A 15,610-nucleotide genomic window follows, 5' to 3' on the forward strand; every position below is an offset into this window, starting at 1 on the left:
GAGAGCAGGGAACACTTAAAGTGCGGAGTAGGGGGGGGATAGATACAGAGGGAGGGTGGGTGGAGAGGGACAGAGAGAGGGGGGAGAGGGAGACAGAGAGGGGAAGATGGAGACAGAGAGACAGACAGATGGAGAGCGGAGTGGGTGAGAGACAGTCAAAGAGTTATTTACTTACGGCACAGAAGGAGGCCATTCTGTCTATTGAGTCCATGCTGGCTCTCCACAGAGCTATGCAGTCAGTCCCACTCCCTGGTTCGATCCCTGTAGCCCTGCAAGTCTATTTCTCTCAGGTGGCCGTCCAACCTCCTCTTGATGTCATTTATTGTTTCCGCTTCCACCACCCTTATGGGCAGCGAGCTCCAGGTCACTATCACCCACTGCATAAAAAAGTGCTTCCTCATATTCCCCCTGCATCTTTTTCCCAAAACTTTCAATCTTTGTCCCCTAGTACTAGAGGGGGTAGGCAGGGAGAGAGAACGAGACACACACTGAGTGCAGGGAGGGGGCATGGGGAGAAAGAGATCAAGGTCTCTCCTGAAAGATGGACATCTATCCAGAACACTCTGCATCACTACATCAAGTCTGCAGGCAGAGACTGACTACTTATGCAAACAAAAATAATGCCAGGTATGTCACGAAATCAATTTTCAATATAGTGACGAGAAAGTAAGTCAATAAATTAGTCTTCTCGTTTAAAGCTTCTTCACAAAATTGCAGATTTGTTATTAGTAAGATACATTTTTAATGCCTTTATCTATCGAAATTTGCTCACCGGCCCTTTGGGCCATGCAAAAATCGTAATGCGACCCTCCGCCTGAAAAGGTTGGACAACCCTGATACAGAATCACAGCATAGTACAGCACAGAAGCAGCCCATTCAGCCAATCGCGTCTGCGTCAGCTCTTTATTAGATCTATCCAGTTAGTCCCACTCCCCCGTTCTTTCCTCACATCCCTGCAATTTTGTTCATTTCAAGTATTTAACAAATTTTCTTTTGAGGGCAACTATTGAATCTGTTTCCACTGCCCTACCAGGCATAGATTATAAAACGCAGGGAGGTTATGCTAGAACTGCATAAAACCCTAATTAGATTACAGCTAGAGTACTGCGTACAGCTCTGGTCACCGCATTACAGGAAGAATGTGATTGCACTAGAAAGGGCACAAATGAGATTTAAGAGGATATTACCTGGAATGGAGAATTTTAGCTATCAGGAAAGATTGGATAGACTGGGGTTGTTTTCTTTGGAACAGAGGAGGCTGAAGGGAGAATTAATTGATGTGTATAAAATTATTATCGGTCAAGATAGAGTGGATAGTGTCCTGCTCACGAGAAGTGCAGTGATGAAAATACAGAACCAAACTGAAGAGATACAAAAAGTTAACTTTTCCTTTAAAAAGTGGACAATTGTGCTGCAAAATGGCCACAGTAGATTGGTTGACCTGGCCTGTATACTCAAATTGTCTCACCGTCTCTTAAGGACAAAAGGATACATTCCAAGCTAAGAGGTGTTAATTACACCCATCCTGAAACCATCAAGAAACATTCCTGAACTGAAACAAAGAAGATATGAAGTAGCTACATCCAGGTCCATTGTGTGGTCACCACACCTAACAGAGGCTAACCTTAAAAGGTAGCTCTCAGGAGACAGTGAGAGGGAGCGATCATCACAGAAAGGAAGTCCAGCCAGTGGCTGTGGAAAGGACAGCCAAAACAAAAAAAAAAACCCTGCTGTGAATTCTACACTTCAACATGGTGCAGCAGAGAACTGAAACTGACCACCGCCTCCAGCCTGAAGTCTTAACCACCAGAAAACTACAAATACCCAGGCATGCAACTTTAAAAAGAAACTGTCTGCCAAGAAGATTCAACAAGTTTACTATGAATCCCGAAATCCTACCTCATTTCAAACCACTTACCTTTTTCCTCCCTTTCTTGTGTGTGTGTGCGAGTGAATGTGTGCCTGGGTGCAGTTGTGACCATTTCAGGAATGAATATTGTTCAATACATAGTTAATCTTCTGTTTTAAAGCTACAGGAAAACCTGTCACTGTCTGTTTATTTGACAAGTAAAATGCAAGGGCTTAAAACCCTAGTAACAAAAACACTTGCTGTGGTCAGTGGGAGGTGAAGCATGGAACAAGCCATGCCATCACCCACCTGTCAGTAACAAATTGGGGGCTCCAAGCCACCATCTGAACCATCAGATTAAACAAGAGGTTTGGATACAGGAGGAAAATTGACCTCTATATCCTGGACTATTGTGTGATCACACCAGGTGAGAGGGTCCTATGTCACCTGACAGAGGCTAAAATGTGATGGATTTTGACTTTAAAAGGTAGCTCTGGAGAGAGGGGAAATCAATCAAATGCAACAGAAAGCCAGTTCCAGTTAGAGACTGTGAGATACGGTTTAGCTAAGCAGAAGAACCTTGCTGACTAACAATGTGAACAACCATTGCAGCAGAGAAATTGCAAGGTGATTTTGAGACATAGAAACATAGGAAATAGGAGCAGGAATAGGCCATTCAGCCTCTCAAACCGGCTCTGCCATTCAACTAGATCATGGCTGATCTTCTACCTCAATGCCATTTTCCCCGCACTATCCCCCTATCCCTTGATATCTTTAATATCTAGAAATCTATCAATCTCTGGCTTGAAAAATACTCAATGACTGATCCTCCACAGCCCTCTGGAGTAGTGAAATCCCGAGTGAAGAAATTCCTCATCACTGTCCTAAATGGCCTACCTCTTATTTTGAGACTCTGTCCCCTGGTTCTAGACCCCCTAGCCAGGGGAACCATCCTTCCTGCATCTAACCTGTCGAGCTCTGTAAGAATTTTGTATGCTTCAATGAGATCACCTCTCATTCTTCTAAACTCGAGAGAATATAGGCCGAGTCTCCTCAATCTCTCCTCATAGGACAATTCCACCATCCCAGGAATCAGTCTGGTGAACTTTTGTTGCACTCCCTCTGCGGCGAGTATATCCTTCCTTAGATCAGGAGACCAAAACTGTACACAATACTCCAGGTGTGATCTCACCAAGGCTCTATACAATTGCAGCAAGACGTCTTACTCTTGTGCTCAAATCCTTTTGCAATAAAGGCCAACATACTGTAGTGCTTGATTGATCTGGGTTTGATTGTATTAGTCTGTCCACTTTGGACAGTTCACTGTCTGTTCACTGTGTTTGACTGCTTAAGGCAATGGGTGGAGTTTACTACTCACTTTGGGCTGCATTCACAAGCAACCTGACTCCGAGAAGACTCGATCCCAATGAGCTGGGGGCCACTACCAGCCTCACACCGTCCTCAGTCTAAGCCTTGATCAGAAGGACTTGGGCCCCGGAGCGTCATCAGAGAAAGAGGTCTTCTATATACGACACATACCATTTGCCTTCCATCTGTGGAAATAAACCAGATTCACATCATCAAATTTGGGCTGAGTTTTAACTACAGAATACTACAATCTTCAGCAACTCCAAGACAAGGAGCAGTTAGGCCTGTAACAGCATAATAAAATTTCCTCCCAAAAGAAACTCTGAAGGTTCTTCAAGCAATGTTCTCTTGTACAGTGATTTGGACCTTGATTGCATCCTACCCTTTTCTCTCGATCTACCTATTCTTGTGTATGCATGTGTGTGTGTGAATGCATGTGTGGGTGAGGTTGCAACCATTTCAGGGGTTGTTTTCAAATAAATAGCTATCTTTCCTTTTTTAACCTACAAGAAAACCTATCATGTGTCTGTTTAATTGACCCTAAAAACACTCAGGGACTAACACACCATTTTAAACAAAACACTCTCTGTGGTCAGTTGGGAAGTGAAAAATGGAAGCCACCCACACCACTTACCACCTGTAATAGTGTAACAAAAACAAGAAATGCTGGAGTCACTCAGCAGGTCTGGCAGCATCTGTGGAAAGAGAAGCAGAGTTAACGTTTCGGGTCAGTGACCCTTCTTCGGAACCTGTAATAGTGTGTTCATTTCAATTTAAGTTTGTATCCCCAGGATATGACAGATATAAGAAAAATTTATATGAATTCATAAAAGTGTGGTATAGATTTGATTTGACTGAAAAAAAAACTTACACCAGTTAAAATGCACTGCGTTTTATTTAAAAGAAAGCTTTGGAGAATTACAGAGCTTGAACTTTCCAAAGCACTTTTATTAATATTGACTTAACAGCATGTCTGAAACTGCTGTTGTGCTGGCTGACTCCTCCTCCACTCCAAAGGTTTTTCAGTGAATATGTAATTAACCCTTTTTATTTGCTACACTGAATTGCTGAATGTAAAGACATGCAGTATTAGTTTTTTTTTAAAGCATCCGCTCATATCGATACCACCATACTATCACTGCTGTAAAGTTGTTATGGGACAACAGAAAATTCTGGAAATACTCAGCAGGTCAGGCAGCATCTACGGAGAGAGAAACAGAGTGGTCTGCGACTTTTCATCAGAACTGGGAAAAGTTAGAAATGTAATAGGTTTTCAGCACAAGGAAGTGGCGGGGTGGGAGAAGATGAACAAAGGGGAAGGTCTGTGATCGGGTGGAGGGCAGGAGAGATTAAATGATCAAAGGTCTCCTTATTCAACGGATCATCCTCCACCATTTCCGCCACCTCCAGTGTGATGCCACCACAAAACACATCTTCCTGTCCCCTTTCAGCATTCCAAAGGGACTATTCCCTCTGCGATACCCTAAGTCCACCCTCAGTGACCCCCAACACCCCCTCCCTTTCCTACGGCACCTTTCCATGCAAGTACAGGAGGTAGAACACCTTCCTTTTTATCTCTCCCCTTCTCACCACCAACACTCCTTCCAGGTGAACCAGCAATTTACTTGTAATTCTTTCAATTCAGTATTTGCTGCTCACAATGTGGTCTCCACTACACTGGGGAGAGCAAACGCAGACTGGGTGAACACCTCCATTCAGTCTGCAAGCGTGACCCTGAGCTTCCAGCCTGTCATTTTAATTCTCTGCCTTGCTCCCACTCTGACCTTGCTGTCCTTCGCCAGCTGCAATGTTCCGATGTAGCTTAATGCAAGCTGGAGGAAGAGCACATCATCTTTCCACTGGGCTCTTTAAAACCTTCTGAACACAACACTAAGTTCCACAATTTTAGATTGTAACCTCTGCCCCAGAGTTTCATGGACAATTATATGCAGTAGGCATGAAGCAGTTTTATTTATTCAGATCCAAAAAGATTAAAATGATTGATAGAAAACAATTAGATTCCAAATTTTATATTAGACAAACAAATGAAAATAGGGACATCAAATGGGAACGTGGATTGGTGTATAGCGCTCCAAGCAGAGTGATATTATTTTGCAACTGATTCCTATGATAGTAGTAATACCATTGTTATCTGCTGATGTAAGACTAAAGGAAATATTTAAAGTGGGCTCGATAGACATGTTGGAAGAGGATATTCACAAGGACTTTGTAAACTATCCAATGATATTAGTTAGAGGGAATAAGGGAGCCTGGAAAGCTCCAGATACCTCTTGTCGTTCAAGGAAGTGTGGTGTCTGGCTCTGCGATTTATTATAGCTTCACCCTGGCTGAAGAATCCCCTAACTTCACTGTGCAGAATGATCAATGGAATTCAAAGAGAGTTAATATTTGGAGAGAGGAAGGTTTTCCATTGCACATTATGTATATGGTTTGGCAATCAACATTTTGCTTTACACCAGCCAAAATGACTAAACTGGGGTTAAAATATTGGTGCGTTTGGGCCCACAATACTACAGAAATTCAAGTAAACGCTACCCTCCCGTCAGAAGCTTTACAAGCAGTTGTAATTTTTGGCCATCCAACTCCACCCCTTTTGAGTTTAAATCTAATTGCAATGTACCAATATTTTTCCAGTTTGGATATTGCGTTCTCTTTGGCCTCCTTATCTCGAGAGACAATGGGTAAGCACCTGGAGGTGGTCAGTGGTGTGTGGAGCAGCGCCTGGAGTGGCTATAAAGGCCAATTCTAGAGTGACAGGCTCTTCCACAGGTGCTGCAGCAAAATTTGTTTGTCGGGGCTGTTACACAGTTGGCTCTCCCCTTTTTTCCTGCCAACTGCTACGTCTCTTCGACTCGCCACACTTTAGCCCCGCCTTTATGGCTGCCCGCCAGCTCTGGCGAACGCTGGCAACTGACTCCCACGACTTGTGATCAATTTCACAGGACTTCATGTCGCGTTTGCAGACGTCTTTAAAGCGGGGACATGGACGGCCGGTGGGTCTGATACCAGTGGCGAGCTCGCTGTACAATGTGTCTTTGGGGATCCTGCCATCTTCCATGCGGCTCACATGGCCAAGCCATCTCAAGCGCCGCTGACTCAGTAGTGTGTATAAGCTGGGGATGTTGGCCGCCTTGAGGACTTCTGTGTTGGAGATATGGTCCTGCCACCTGATGCCAAGTATTCTCCGGAGGCAGCGAAGATGGAATGAATTGAGACGTCGCTCTTGGCTGGCATACCTTGTCCAGGCCTCACTGTCATAGAGCAAGGTACTGAGGACACAGGCTTGATACACTCGGACTTTTGTATTCCGTGTCAGTGCGCCATTTTCCCACACTCTCTTGGCCAGTCTGGACATAGCAGTGGAAGCCTTTCCCATGCGCTTGTTGATTTCTGCATCTAGAGACAGGTTACTGGTGATAGTTGAGCCTAGGTAGGTGAACTCTTGAACCACTTCCAGAGCGTGGTCGCCAATATTGATGGATGGAGCATTTCTGACGTCCTGCCCCATGATGTTCGTTTTCTTGAGGCTGATGGTTAGGCCAAATTCATTGCAGGCAGCCGCAAACCTGTCGATGAGACTCTGCAGGCACTCTTCAGAGTGAGATGTTAAAGCAGCATCGTCAGCAAAGAGGAGTTCCCTGATGAGGACTTTCCGTACTTTGGACTTCGCTCTTAGACGGGCAAGGTTGAACAACCTGCCCCCTGATCTTGTGTGGAGGAAAATTCCTTCTTCAGAGGACTTGAACGCATGTGAAAGCAGCAGGGAGAAGAAAATCCCAAAAAGTGTGGGTGCGAGAACACAGCCCTGTTTCACGCCACTCAGGATAGGAAAGGGGTCTGATGAGGAGCCACCATGTTGAATTGTGCCTTTCATATTGTCATGGAATGAGGTGATGATACTTAGTAGCTTTGGTGGACATCCAATCTTTTCTAGTAGTCTGAAGAGACCACGTCTGCTGACGAGGTCAAAGGCTTTGGTGAGATCAATGAAAGCAATGTAGAGGGGCATCTGTTGTTCGCGGCATTTCTCCTGTATCTGACGAAGGGAGAACAGCATGTCAACGGTCGATCTCTCTGCTCGAAAGCCACACTGTGCCTCAGGGTAGACGCGCTCGGCCAGCTTCTGGAGCCTGTTTAGAGCGACTCGAGCAAAGACTTTCCCCACTATGCTGAGCAGGGAGATTCCACGGTAGTTGTTGCAGTCACCGTGGTCACCTTTGTTTTTATAGAGGGTGATGATATTGGCATCGCGCATGTCTTGAGGTGCTGCTCCGTCCCAGCACAGGCATAGCAGTTCATGTAGTGCTGAGAGTATAGCAGGCTTGGCACTCTTGATTATTTCAGGGGTAATGCTGTCTTTTCCAGGGGCTTTTCCACTGGCAAGAGAATCAATGGCATCACTGAGTTCCGATTTTGTTGGCTGTATGTCCAGCTCATCCATGACTGGTAGAGGCTGGGCTGCATTGAGGGCAGTCTCAGTGACAGCATTCTCCCTGGAGTACAGTACTAGGTAGTGCTCAACCCAGCGGTCCATTTGTTTGCGTTGGTCAGTGATTATGTCTCCTGATTTAGAAATGAGGGGGGCGATCTTCTTGATGGTTGGCCCAAGAGCTCTCTTAATGCCATCATACATTCCTCTGATGTTTCCGGTGTCTGAGGCCAGCTGAATATGACTGCATAGGTGTTGCCAGTAGTCGTTTGCGCAGCGCCTGGCTGTTCTTTGTGCAGTGCTTCTGGCTGCTTTAAGTGCTACGGATGTTAACTCGCTGGGGGCTTTCTTGTAGTTCAACAGTGCAATGCGCTTAGCGGCTATGACAGGTTCCAGCTCTTCATTATGAGATTGAAACCCGTCTGCATTTCTCTTCGCACTTTTGCCGTCGGTGGTCAAAGCTGACTCATAGATGGCATCTCTGATGTGGGCCCACTTGGTCTCAGCATCCCCTGTGGTAGTGTTTTGAAGGGCTGTTACAAGTGAATTTAGAAATTTTTGTAACAGCTGTGGGTGAGAAATTCTGCTCGTGTTGATGCGCGGGTGGCCTTTCTGCTTGGAGTGATGCAGCTTCTTTGGTCTGAGTCTAACCTTGCTGCACACCAGGGAGTGGTCGGTGTCGCAGTCCGCACTGTGGAAGCTGCGTGTGAGTGGTGCCAAAGACGCGATCTTGGGTGCCTCCATGAAACCTGGTGACAGGGTTTAGTGTGAAAGAACGAGTTGGTGATGCAGAGGTTATGATAGGTACACAACTCAAGCAGTCTCTGCCCATTCTCATTCATCCTTCCAACGCCATAGCGCCCAAGGCAGGAGGGCTATGAGTCATGGTCAGCCCCAACCCTGGCAGGAATAGGTGTTCGGTGTTGGGGATGCTGCTAATGACGTTATGGAGTTCCTCGTAGAACTGATCTTTAGCTTCAGGTGGGGAGCAGAGTGTTGGAGCATAGATGCTGAGTAGGTGTACTGGACCAGAGGTGGTGAGCAGTCGGATGGACGGTATGCATTCCGAGCCATTTGAGGGAGGCTCTATCATGCTGAGCAAGGAGTTTCTGATGGCGAAGCCCACTCCATGCTGTCTTGGTTCTTCAGGATCCCTGCCCTGCCAGAAGGTGGTGTAGTCTTGCTCTGCTAGAGATCCACTCGCGGGGAGGCGTGTCTCCTGAAGTGCTGCAATGTCTACACTGAATCTACTGAGCCCGTTGTTAATGATGGCGGTCTTCCGAGAATCGTTGATTTGTGTAAGGTCTTCCGACAGGCCAGGACACATAGTTCTGACGTTCTAGCTTGCAAAGCAAAGGGCTGGTACCTTCTTTCCTTTTTTTAATGTTGTTTGGTGCGGTGTTTCAGTCCACCTTTCGGGCAATGACCCTGGGCTCCAAGCATCCATTGAAGCAGGTAGACTGTGGCGGGACAGAACCTTATTGACCGAGGGCTGCCCGGTTTGAGGCGGGCGGTAGCTGTCCAGTGAGGTGCGATGACCTCTCCCACCGACAAAGGCAACCCGTGGCGCCCAGTTTCTACGCCAATTTATCTGGACTTATAACCCGTAACTGCTGCCTTCCGTGTTGTTTCAGTCGCTGTGAGGCAACTATGGAGTGACCTCTCCATGGCGCATGCCTGGGCGAATTTATGGAGGGTGAGAGTTGCCCAGTCGTCAAAACCCCCCTCTCGGCCTTTCTGGTGGGGTCCAAAGGAGTGCAGAGCACGACGTTTGGCACCGGTATGGCTGCAGGAACTGCCGGAAACATGCCAAAGGTGACACATGACCGCCTACGGGGTTCCGCTCCGGACTGTTCTGTATTAAGTTTTAGGATGAATATTTTGAAACAATAAGAAATGAAGTTAATTGACAATCGTATTACAGTCTCTAGCTTTACAAATCTGATAAAAGGATAAGGAAAAAACCATCCTAACAGGTTTTTAGCTTCACATTGTAATTTCCCTGAATAGTCTTTATCACAACATATGTAGCTATGTAGAAAGTGTGTCAGTCTTAGCTCAGTGGTAGCACTCACTTCTGCGTTAACAGGCCTTGAGTTCAAGTCACTCCAGAGACTTGAGCATAAAATCTAGACTGACACTCCAGGGCTGAACTGAGGGAGTGCTGCATTGTTTGAGGAGCTGTTTTAGATGAGACGTTAAATTGAAGCTCCATCCACCCTCTCAGGTGGGTGTAAAAGATTGTATAACACTATTCACAGATCAGGGGATTTCTTTCCAGTGCCCTGGCTAATATTTATGCCTCAACCAACATCACTAAAACAGATTATCTGGTTTCGATCACATTGTTGTTTGTGGAAGCTTGCTGAGTGCAAATTGGCTGCCGCATTTCCCTGCTTTACAAGTGTCAACACTTCAAAAGTACTTCATTGGCTGTAAAGCACTTTGGGACATCCTGGGGTCGTGAAAGGAGCTATATAAATGCATGTCTTTCTTGATGAATCTTCATGTTTGGAGTCAAGAAATTAAACAATTTCCCACTTAGATATCCACTATCATCAAACTCTCCCCAATTGTTTATAGCATGGATTGAATGCAAACTAAAGCTTCCTACTCTGGCCCCAGTCTCAATAAAGCATGGTGTGTAAAATGCTCTATTTTTCATGTCATTCCAGAGTGAGATTATTAGTACTAAATTGTAGGCAGTTTTTGATGTGGCCCATACCCAACTGAGAACATAGGAACAGGAGTAGGCCATTCAGGCCCACAAGCATGTAGCACAATTTCCCTGCCCTTGATCCACATCCCTTGATACTCTCACCTAATAAATATCTATCAACCTCAATCCTGAAAAAATTCAACCTACACCCTTTGGGGGAGGGGAGTTTAGGGAAGAGTGGAGTGTTCCAGATTGCCACTCCTTTTTATGTGAAAAAGTGCTTCCTGACTTCACTCCTGAATGGCCTAGGTCTAATTATAAAATTATGTCCTCTTGTCTAGATTCCCTCATCAGAGGAAATAGTTTCTTTACATCCATCCTATTGCATTCCTTTATCATTTGATTCCTGAAAATTGAACCTGGGAGCTTTCAGAATTCTAGTCAGCAATCAATTACATCTAAAAATGCATTCTGAATGAAGATCGAGTGTGGATTGGACAGTTGTTTACAATTTGCAGTAGGGATTGAGTCACGGATATTAAGTGATGTTTGACATTTGTACAGCTAAAATGATTTTATCAGCAAGATTAAATGTAGAAGGAAGAGGCACTCCTGCTAAATTAATCATTCTGCAATTCAATTTTCCAAACCACAGAAATATGTTCTTCAAACTGAGGCGAAGTGAGAACAGGAGACAACTGAATGTGTAATATGGGGTCAAATAAAAAACAAACCATTTTTCATCAGCCTTTTTTATTGGAATACACAAGACAACAAATATTTATATGTTGGCATGCTTCGTGAATATTTTATTTTACTGGTTTATAAAAATAAAATACAAAATAATTTTAGAACACAACGTAAAACACTGTACAAGGCTTTGATATGATACAAATCAAAGAACTTAAATAATTACAGCTTTATGTACACCCTACCTTCAAACGATGTATGCCATTTTGTTCAATGTACTCTGCGGTTGAAACGTGCCAGACCATTTCATGCTCATTGCTGCTTTTGTAAATTGTTATGTTGACTCTAAACAAGGCTCCATAAAACAACCTCTTGCCCAAGATAATCAAAAGTAGCATAAAAGGTGTTAAAACCTTTATTTCCTGTCCCATTCAAGTTGCACTAAGCCAACAATTCAAAATAACCTACTAGATGCAATTTAGGATTGGAAACATTATCATTCTATTCAACTACAAAAGCAATGACTAGAACTCACCACATGGAAACATGTGGCAAACTACTCTTGTTTAGAAATTTGCGGTTATTTGACCATAGCTAAGCCTTTTGTATGTGCATCTCCTCATACTACGGAGTCACGATGTCCATATCTTGAGCAATGCAATTATGTAAATACAATCTTCCACCGGGAAAGAGGTTTGATAGAGACGTATGGAGCCCACTTTGCACTCACGTTTTTTTTTAAAACTCATGTGCATTGCTTTATAAATTCCCAAGAGCAGTTAAACAATAAGCCCAATAGGATTGAAGGAAACACATTTTAAAAGGAACTTGGTGCTGCAAGCAGTTTTTATAAAAAATCATTTAGCACCTTCGATGCAACCATTTACTAGTGTCAAACAAGTCTTTCAGTGCACACAATTTGTAAGTGAGCTCACAAGGCAGCCACCTAATATGGACTTACACTGGAAGAGGCCAGCAACTTGCTAATCACTCTGTCCCCTTCTTAACTGTTAATGTAAAATATAAAGTTTGAAATGACTTCAGATTAACTTTTTAATTAATACATGCATTAAGCTTCATTGACCCATTTTGAACTTATTACATTGATACTAATTTACATATTATACCAATAACAGAGATTAGAATATTCAGGTAATATTGAGCAGTAACATTAGTAATCTAGAGTCACTTCAATTTACAGGGTTAAAAAGTGCAGTAATTCCACTTTCAGAAAAGGTGCATGTCGTTGCACTATCCATTTGAATTCAGCGAAGGTGACACTATTTCCTGCCCTCTGCACCAACATCTCCAAACTTACTTAAAGCTGCCACAGTTCCTTTTGTTGTCACACTTGAAAACTCCTGTTTTGCGGAAGTCTCTTTCTTCCCTCTTTGTTACAACTATATTCTTTTAAAAATCCCTGTTTCAGAAACAGCTATACTTTTACAGAGCACTGCAGATATTTTGGAAGAGAGCTAAATGGTATGGGCAGCTACCAGACACTGGTGTAGATTCACTCTTTTAAACAGCTGTCTGAGCGAAACCAAAAATAAAACCTGCAGCTTTAATAAAATCCATGCTGGAGGGTTAACAGTTGCACAACTATCGGGCAATCAATAAAAACAGTAGCTAGGATAACTTTTTTTGTGTGTTTCTTTTTTGCCTTTACAGTAGAGTTACAAAAAGAAAAGAAATCCCATTTGTTCTACTTTCAATCTCGACATCTTTCACATTTACAGCCTCTGTAGGATTAACAGACTGCAACACCTCTGCTGTTTCGAACTTTGCAGTGGTTCAGAATCATGTCGTTTTTGAAATTTAATTTTGCAGTGCATGTTTCCCCAATCGTGACGCTGTAAGGTTTTGCATTCCAGGAAGAAAATGTAAAGCAAATAGCATTCAGGCACGCAGAAACAATCTTAATCCATATGAAATCAATAAATACATACATATCACTGTACGACATGCAGTTATTGTTAGCATCTATAATACAATAATATACAAACCATAAAACAGGGCTTCAATTTCTTTTAAGCATTCAAAACAGTTGTTGAAAGGCTTAGAAATTTAAATTACTCAGCATGTTACATTAGTTGGAAAATATTACACATATTAAATAATTTACCCACCCGATGAAAGCTTGCAAAAAGTGATAGCTGATATGATTTCCATTTAACAACAATCAAGTTTCACGTGACTTAAGTGTCTTGTAGGAAGCTCTTCTTACTTAAACCAGAGTTTCTTGCCTTGGCAGCAATGTAATACTAGTTAAAATACATTAACACTTCAGACAGGCACGTGGCAATCAAATGCTGATCGGTAAGAGTTTACACACAATGATGTGTAGAAAGTAATTCAAATATTCATTATTTTTGTAACTGGAGGTACTATCACTGCCAATCAATCTCTTTGATTTTTGTCTTTTGGTGATTAATTTTTTGGATGATGTCTGATATCACAGTGGTTGCAAGGATAATGGGTTAGTAAACATTTAAAATACAAGTTTCCTCATTTCTACTGGAGGTGGCCACATCGACAGTCACTTTTGAGCATAGAGTATGCTACTGGGACTGGACCAAGTCACCATCTTATTTGAATCAAACTTGAGGAAGAATGGAAAAAATTGAGGCTTACTGACCTCCTGCCCATTTCATGCTTGTTTTCAAAGTACTAGTATCTTGCATCCTTTCAACAGAGGTAATTCAGGATTTAGCTTTCTAATTCCAGAGGACAATTACAAACATCTACGCTCTGGTCCTTCAACTATTTTGAGTTCACCTACTTCCTATGAATTCTGAATCAATTCAGTTACTTAAATTAAATTTTATTTATATCTAGACACACTGTACATTAAAAAACTCACAGTTGACATTTGCGTAAAAAGATGGCAAAAACATTATATTACTATTGGCGAATGAAAATGCTACAGCAGCTTTTCTTCTAATTACGAACTTCTGAGGTTTCCCTCGAGATCTAAAATGGCACAAGGACAGGTCAAGTCATAAGGTTTTGGAGGATGCTGTACATAGTGAAAAAGGTGGAAGTACTGGACTAGTATTTCCTACTCAAGTAGCTCAAGGCAGCAGAAGCCAAAATAAAACCTAGCAGCACTCTTGCACAGCGTATGATCAAAAGTGTACTGTGCTATCAATCAATTTTAATTTCACTGATAGCTATCCTAGTTTATACAAAGCAGCACCTGTCCAACACTTGGATCCAAAATGGCATATAAGATACTGTCCAGTAAGGGAGAGACAATAGCAGATTTTCTTCTAGTAAAGACTAGACAACATGCAACAACAAAAGGGGGAAAGGGAGGGAGGGAGAGAGAGAGAGGGGAAGAGATACTTGCACAAACTGTTACTATCTGCTGAGTTTACTGGATAGTTTGCCATCTCTGCCTGAGCATTTTCCCTTTGTGGATTTGCTTTGACACAAGTGGTGAGGACTGCCAGGTCCCTTCAAGCTATTTCTGCCCTGTTTACCACAGCCATGCTCCTGCAGGAAACTTCTTCGGGAGGGCGAGGACCCGGAGTAACTGGGAGGGGAACGGCTTCTGGCAAAGTGCGGTGATGAGCTTCTCTGATCTGTGTATGGACGTCCGCGCGAAGGGGAGGAACTGGCAGTGCGCGGCAACGAGGTGCTCCGTGGTGAAGAGCTAGGGCTTCGCCGGGGGATTACTGGGCTTTTGGGTGGAGTTTTGGGGCTGCGAGGGGACTGTGGACTTTTGGACTGTGGGGAGCTCCTGGTCTTTTGGGATCCATTTTGAAGGATTTGAGCAAGATGAGTTAGCAGGTCAGAGTCAGAGCTACCACTTCCAACTACCCTGTACCGTCGTAATCTGGAAAGAAAAAATAAATGGAAGATAAATATTAGAACACAACACTGAACGTGATCCATTTATATCCACAAATTCACTGTATAGTTGATTCTGGACTCAAGAACTTTAGTGAGTACTTTGGTGTGGATGCTGCATTACTAAGTTGAATAAGTGCCAGCTAAGTTGGTGGCATTCTTGCCCACTGCAGACACTTAAGTACATAACCCAGGACAACACTCCAATGCAGTACTGAGGGAGTGCTGTGCTGTCCGAGGTGCCATCTTTCAGAAGAGCTGTTAAACTGAGGACCTGTCTTCCCTCTCAGGTGGACATAAAAGATCCCATGGCACTATTTCGAAGAGCAGCAGGGTGAGTTCTCCCCTAGAAGTTTTCTCCTCTAAGATTGAAGACTGTTCAACAGAGAGTTCTCATCAGTCTGTTTGCCTGATTGTTATTTATCTCTCAAGCAATAGCACTAAAAATTGATTATCTGGTCATTATCACATTGCAGTCTGTACTACCTTACTGTGTGCAAATTGGCTGCCACGTTTCCTACATTACAACAGTAACTACACTTCAAAATAAAAGAGCTCTTCATGGGCTGTGAAGCATTTTGGGACCTCCTAGTGTAATGAAAAGGAATTACCTAAATGCAAGTCAGTCTTTCTTTATAAGGGATAAATGCTAAATTATTCACGTCTATTTGCAGGGCTATTAGGAAAGCGCAGAGTAGAGGAACCAATCAAGAATGTAAATGTAAACTTTTAATTCTTA

The 15,610-nt window shown here is 43.3% G+C and overlaps 1 protein-coding gene across 2 annotated transcripts in view; it reads right to left on the bottom strand.

Moving 5' to 3' along the window:
• Positions 1–11,077: 11,077 nt before the first annotated feature.
• ttbk2a (tau tubulin kinase 2a) overlaps positions 11,078–15,610 on the bottom strand; it is a 290,578-nt gene continuing 286,045 nt past the window's right edge. For both annotated transcript variants that reach the window (XM_068039750.1, XM_068039749.1), the window contains one exon: positions 11,078–14,857. In XM_068039750.1, the coding sequence (XP_067895851.1) occupies positions 14,380–14,857 (478 nt within the window). In that variant the 3' untranslated portion in view covers positions 11,078–14,379. The remainder of the gene's footprint in view (positions 14,858–15,610) is intronic.

This window comes from Heterodontus francisci, chromosome 9, assembly GCF_036365525.1.
Source record: "Heterodontus francisci isolate sHetFra1 chromosome 9, sHetFra1.hap1, whole genome shotgun sequence".
Taxonomy (NCBI): Eukaryota; Metazoa; Chordata; class Chondrichthyes; order Heterodontiformes; family Heterodontidae; genus Heterodontus; species Heterodontus francisci.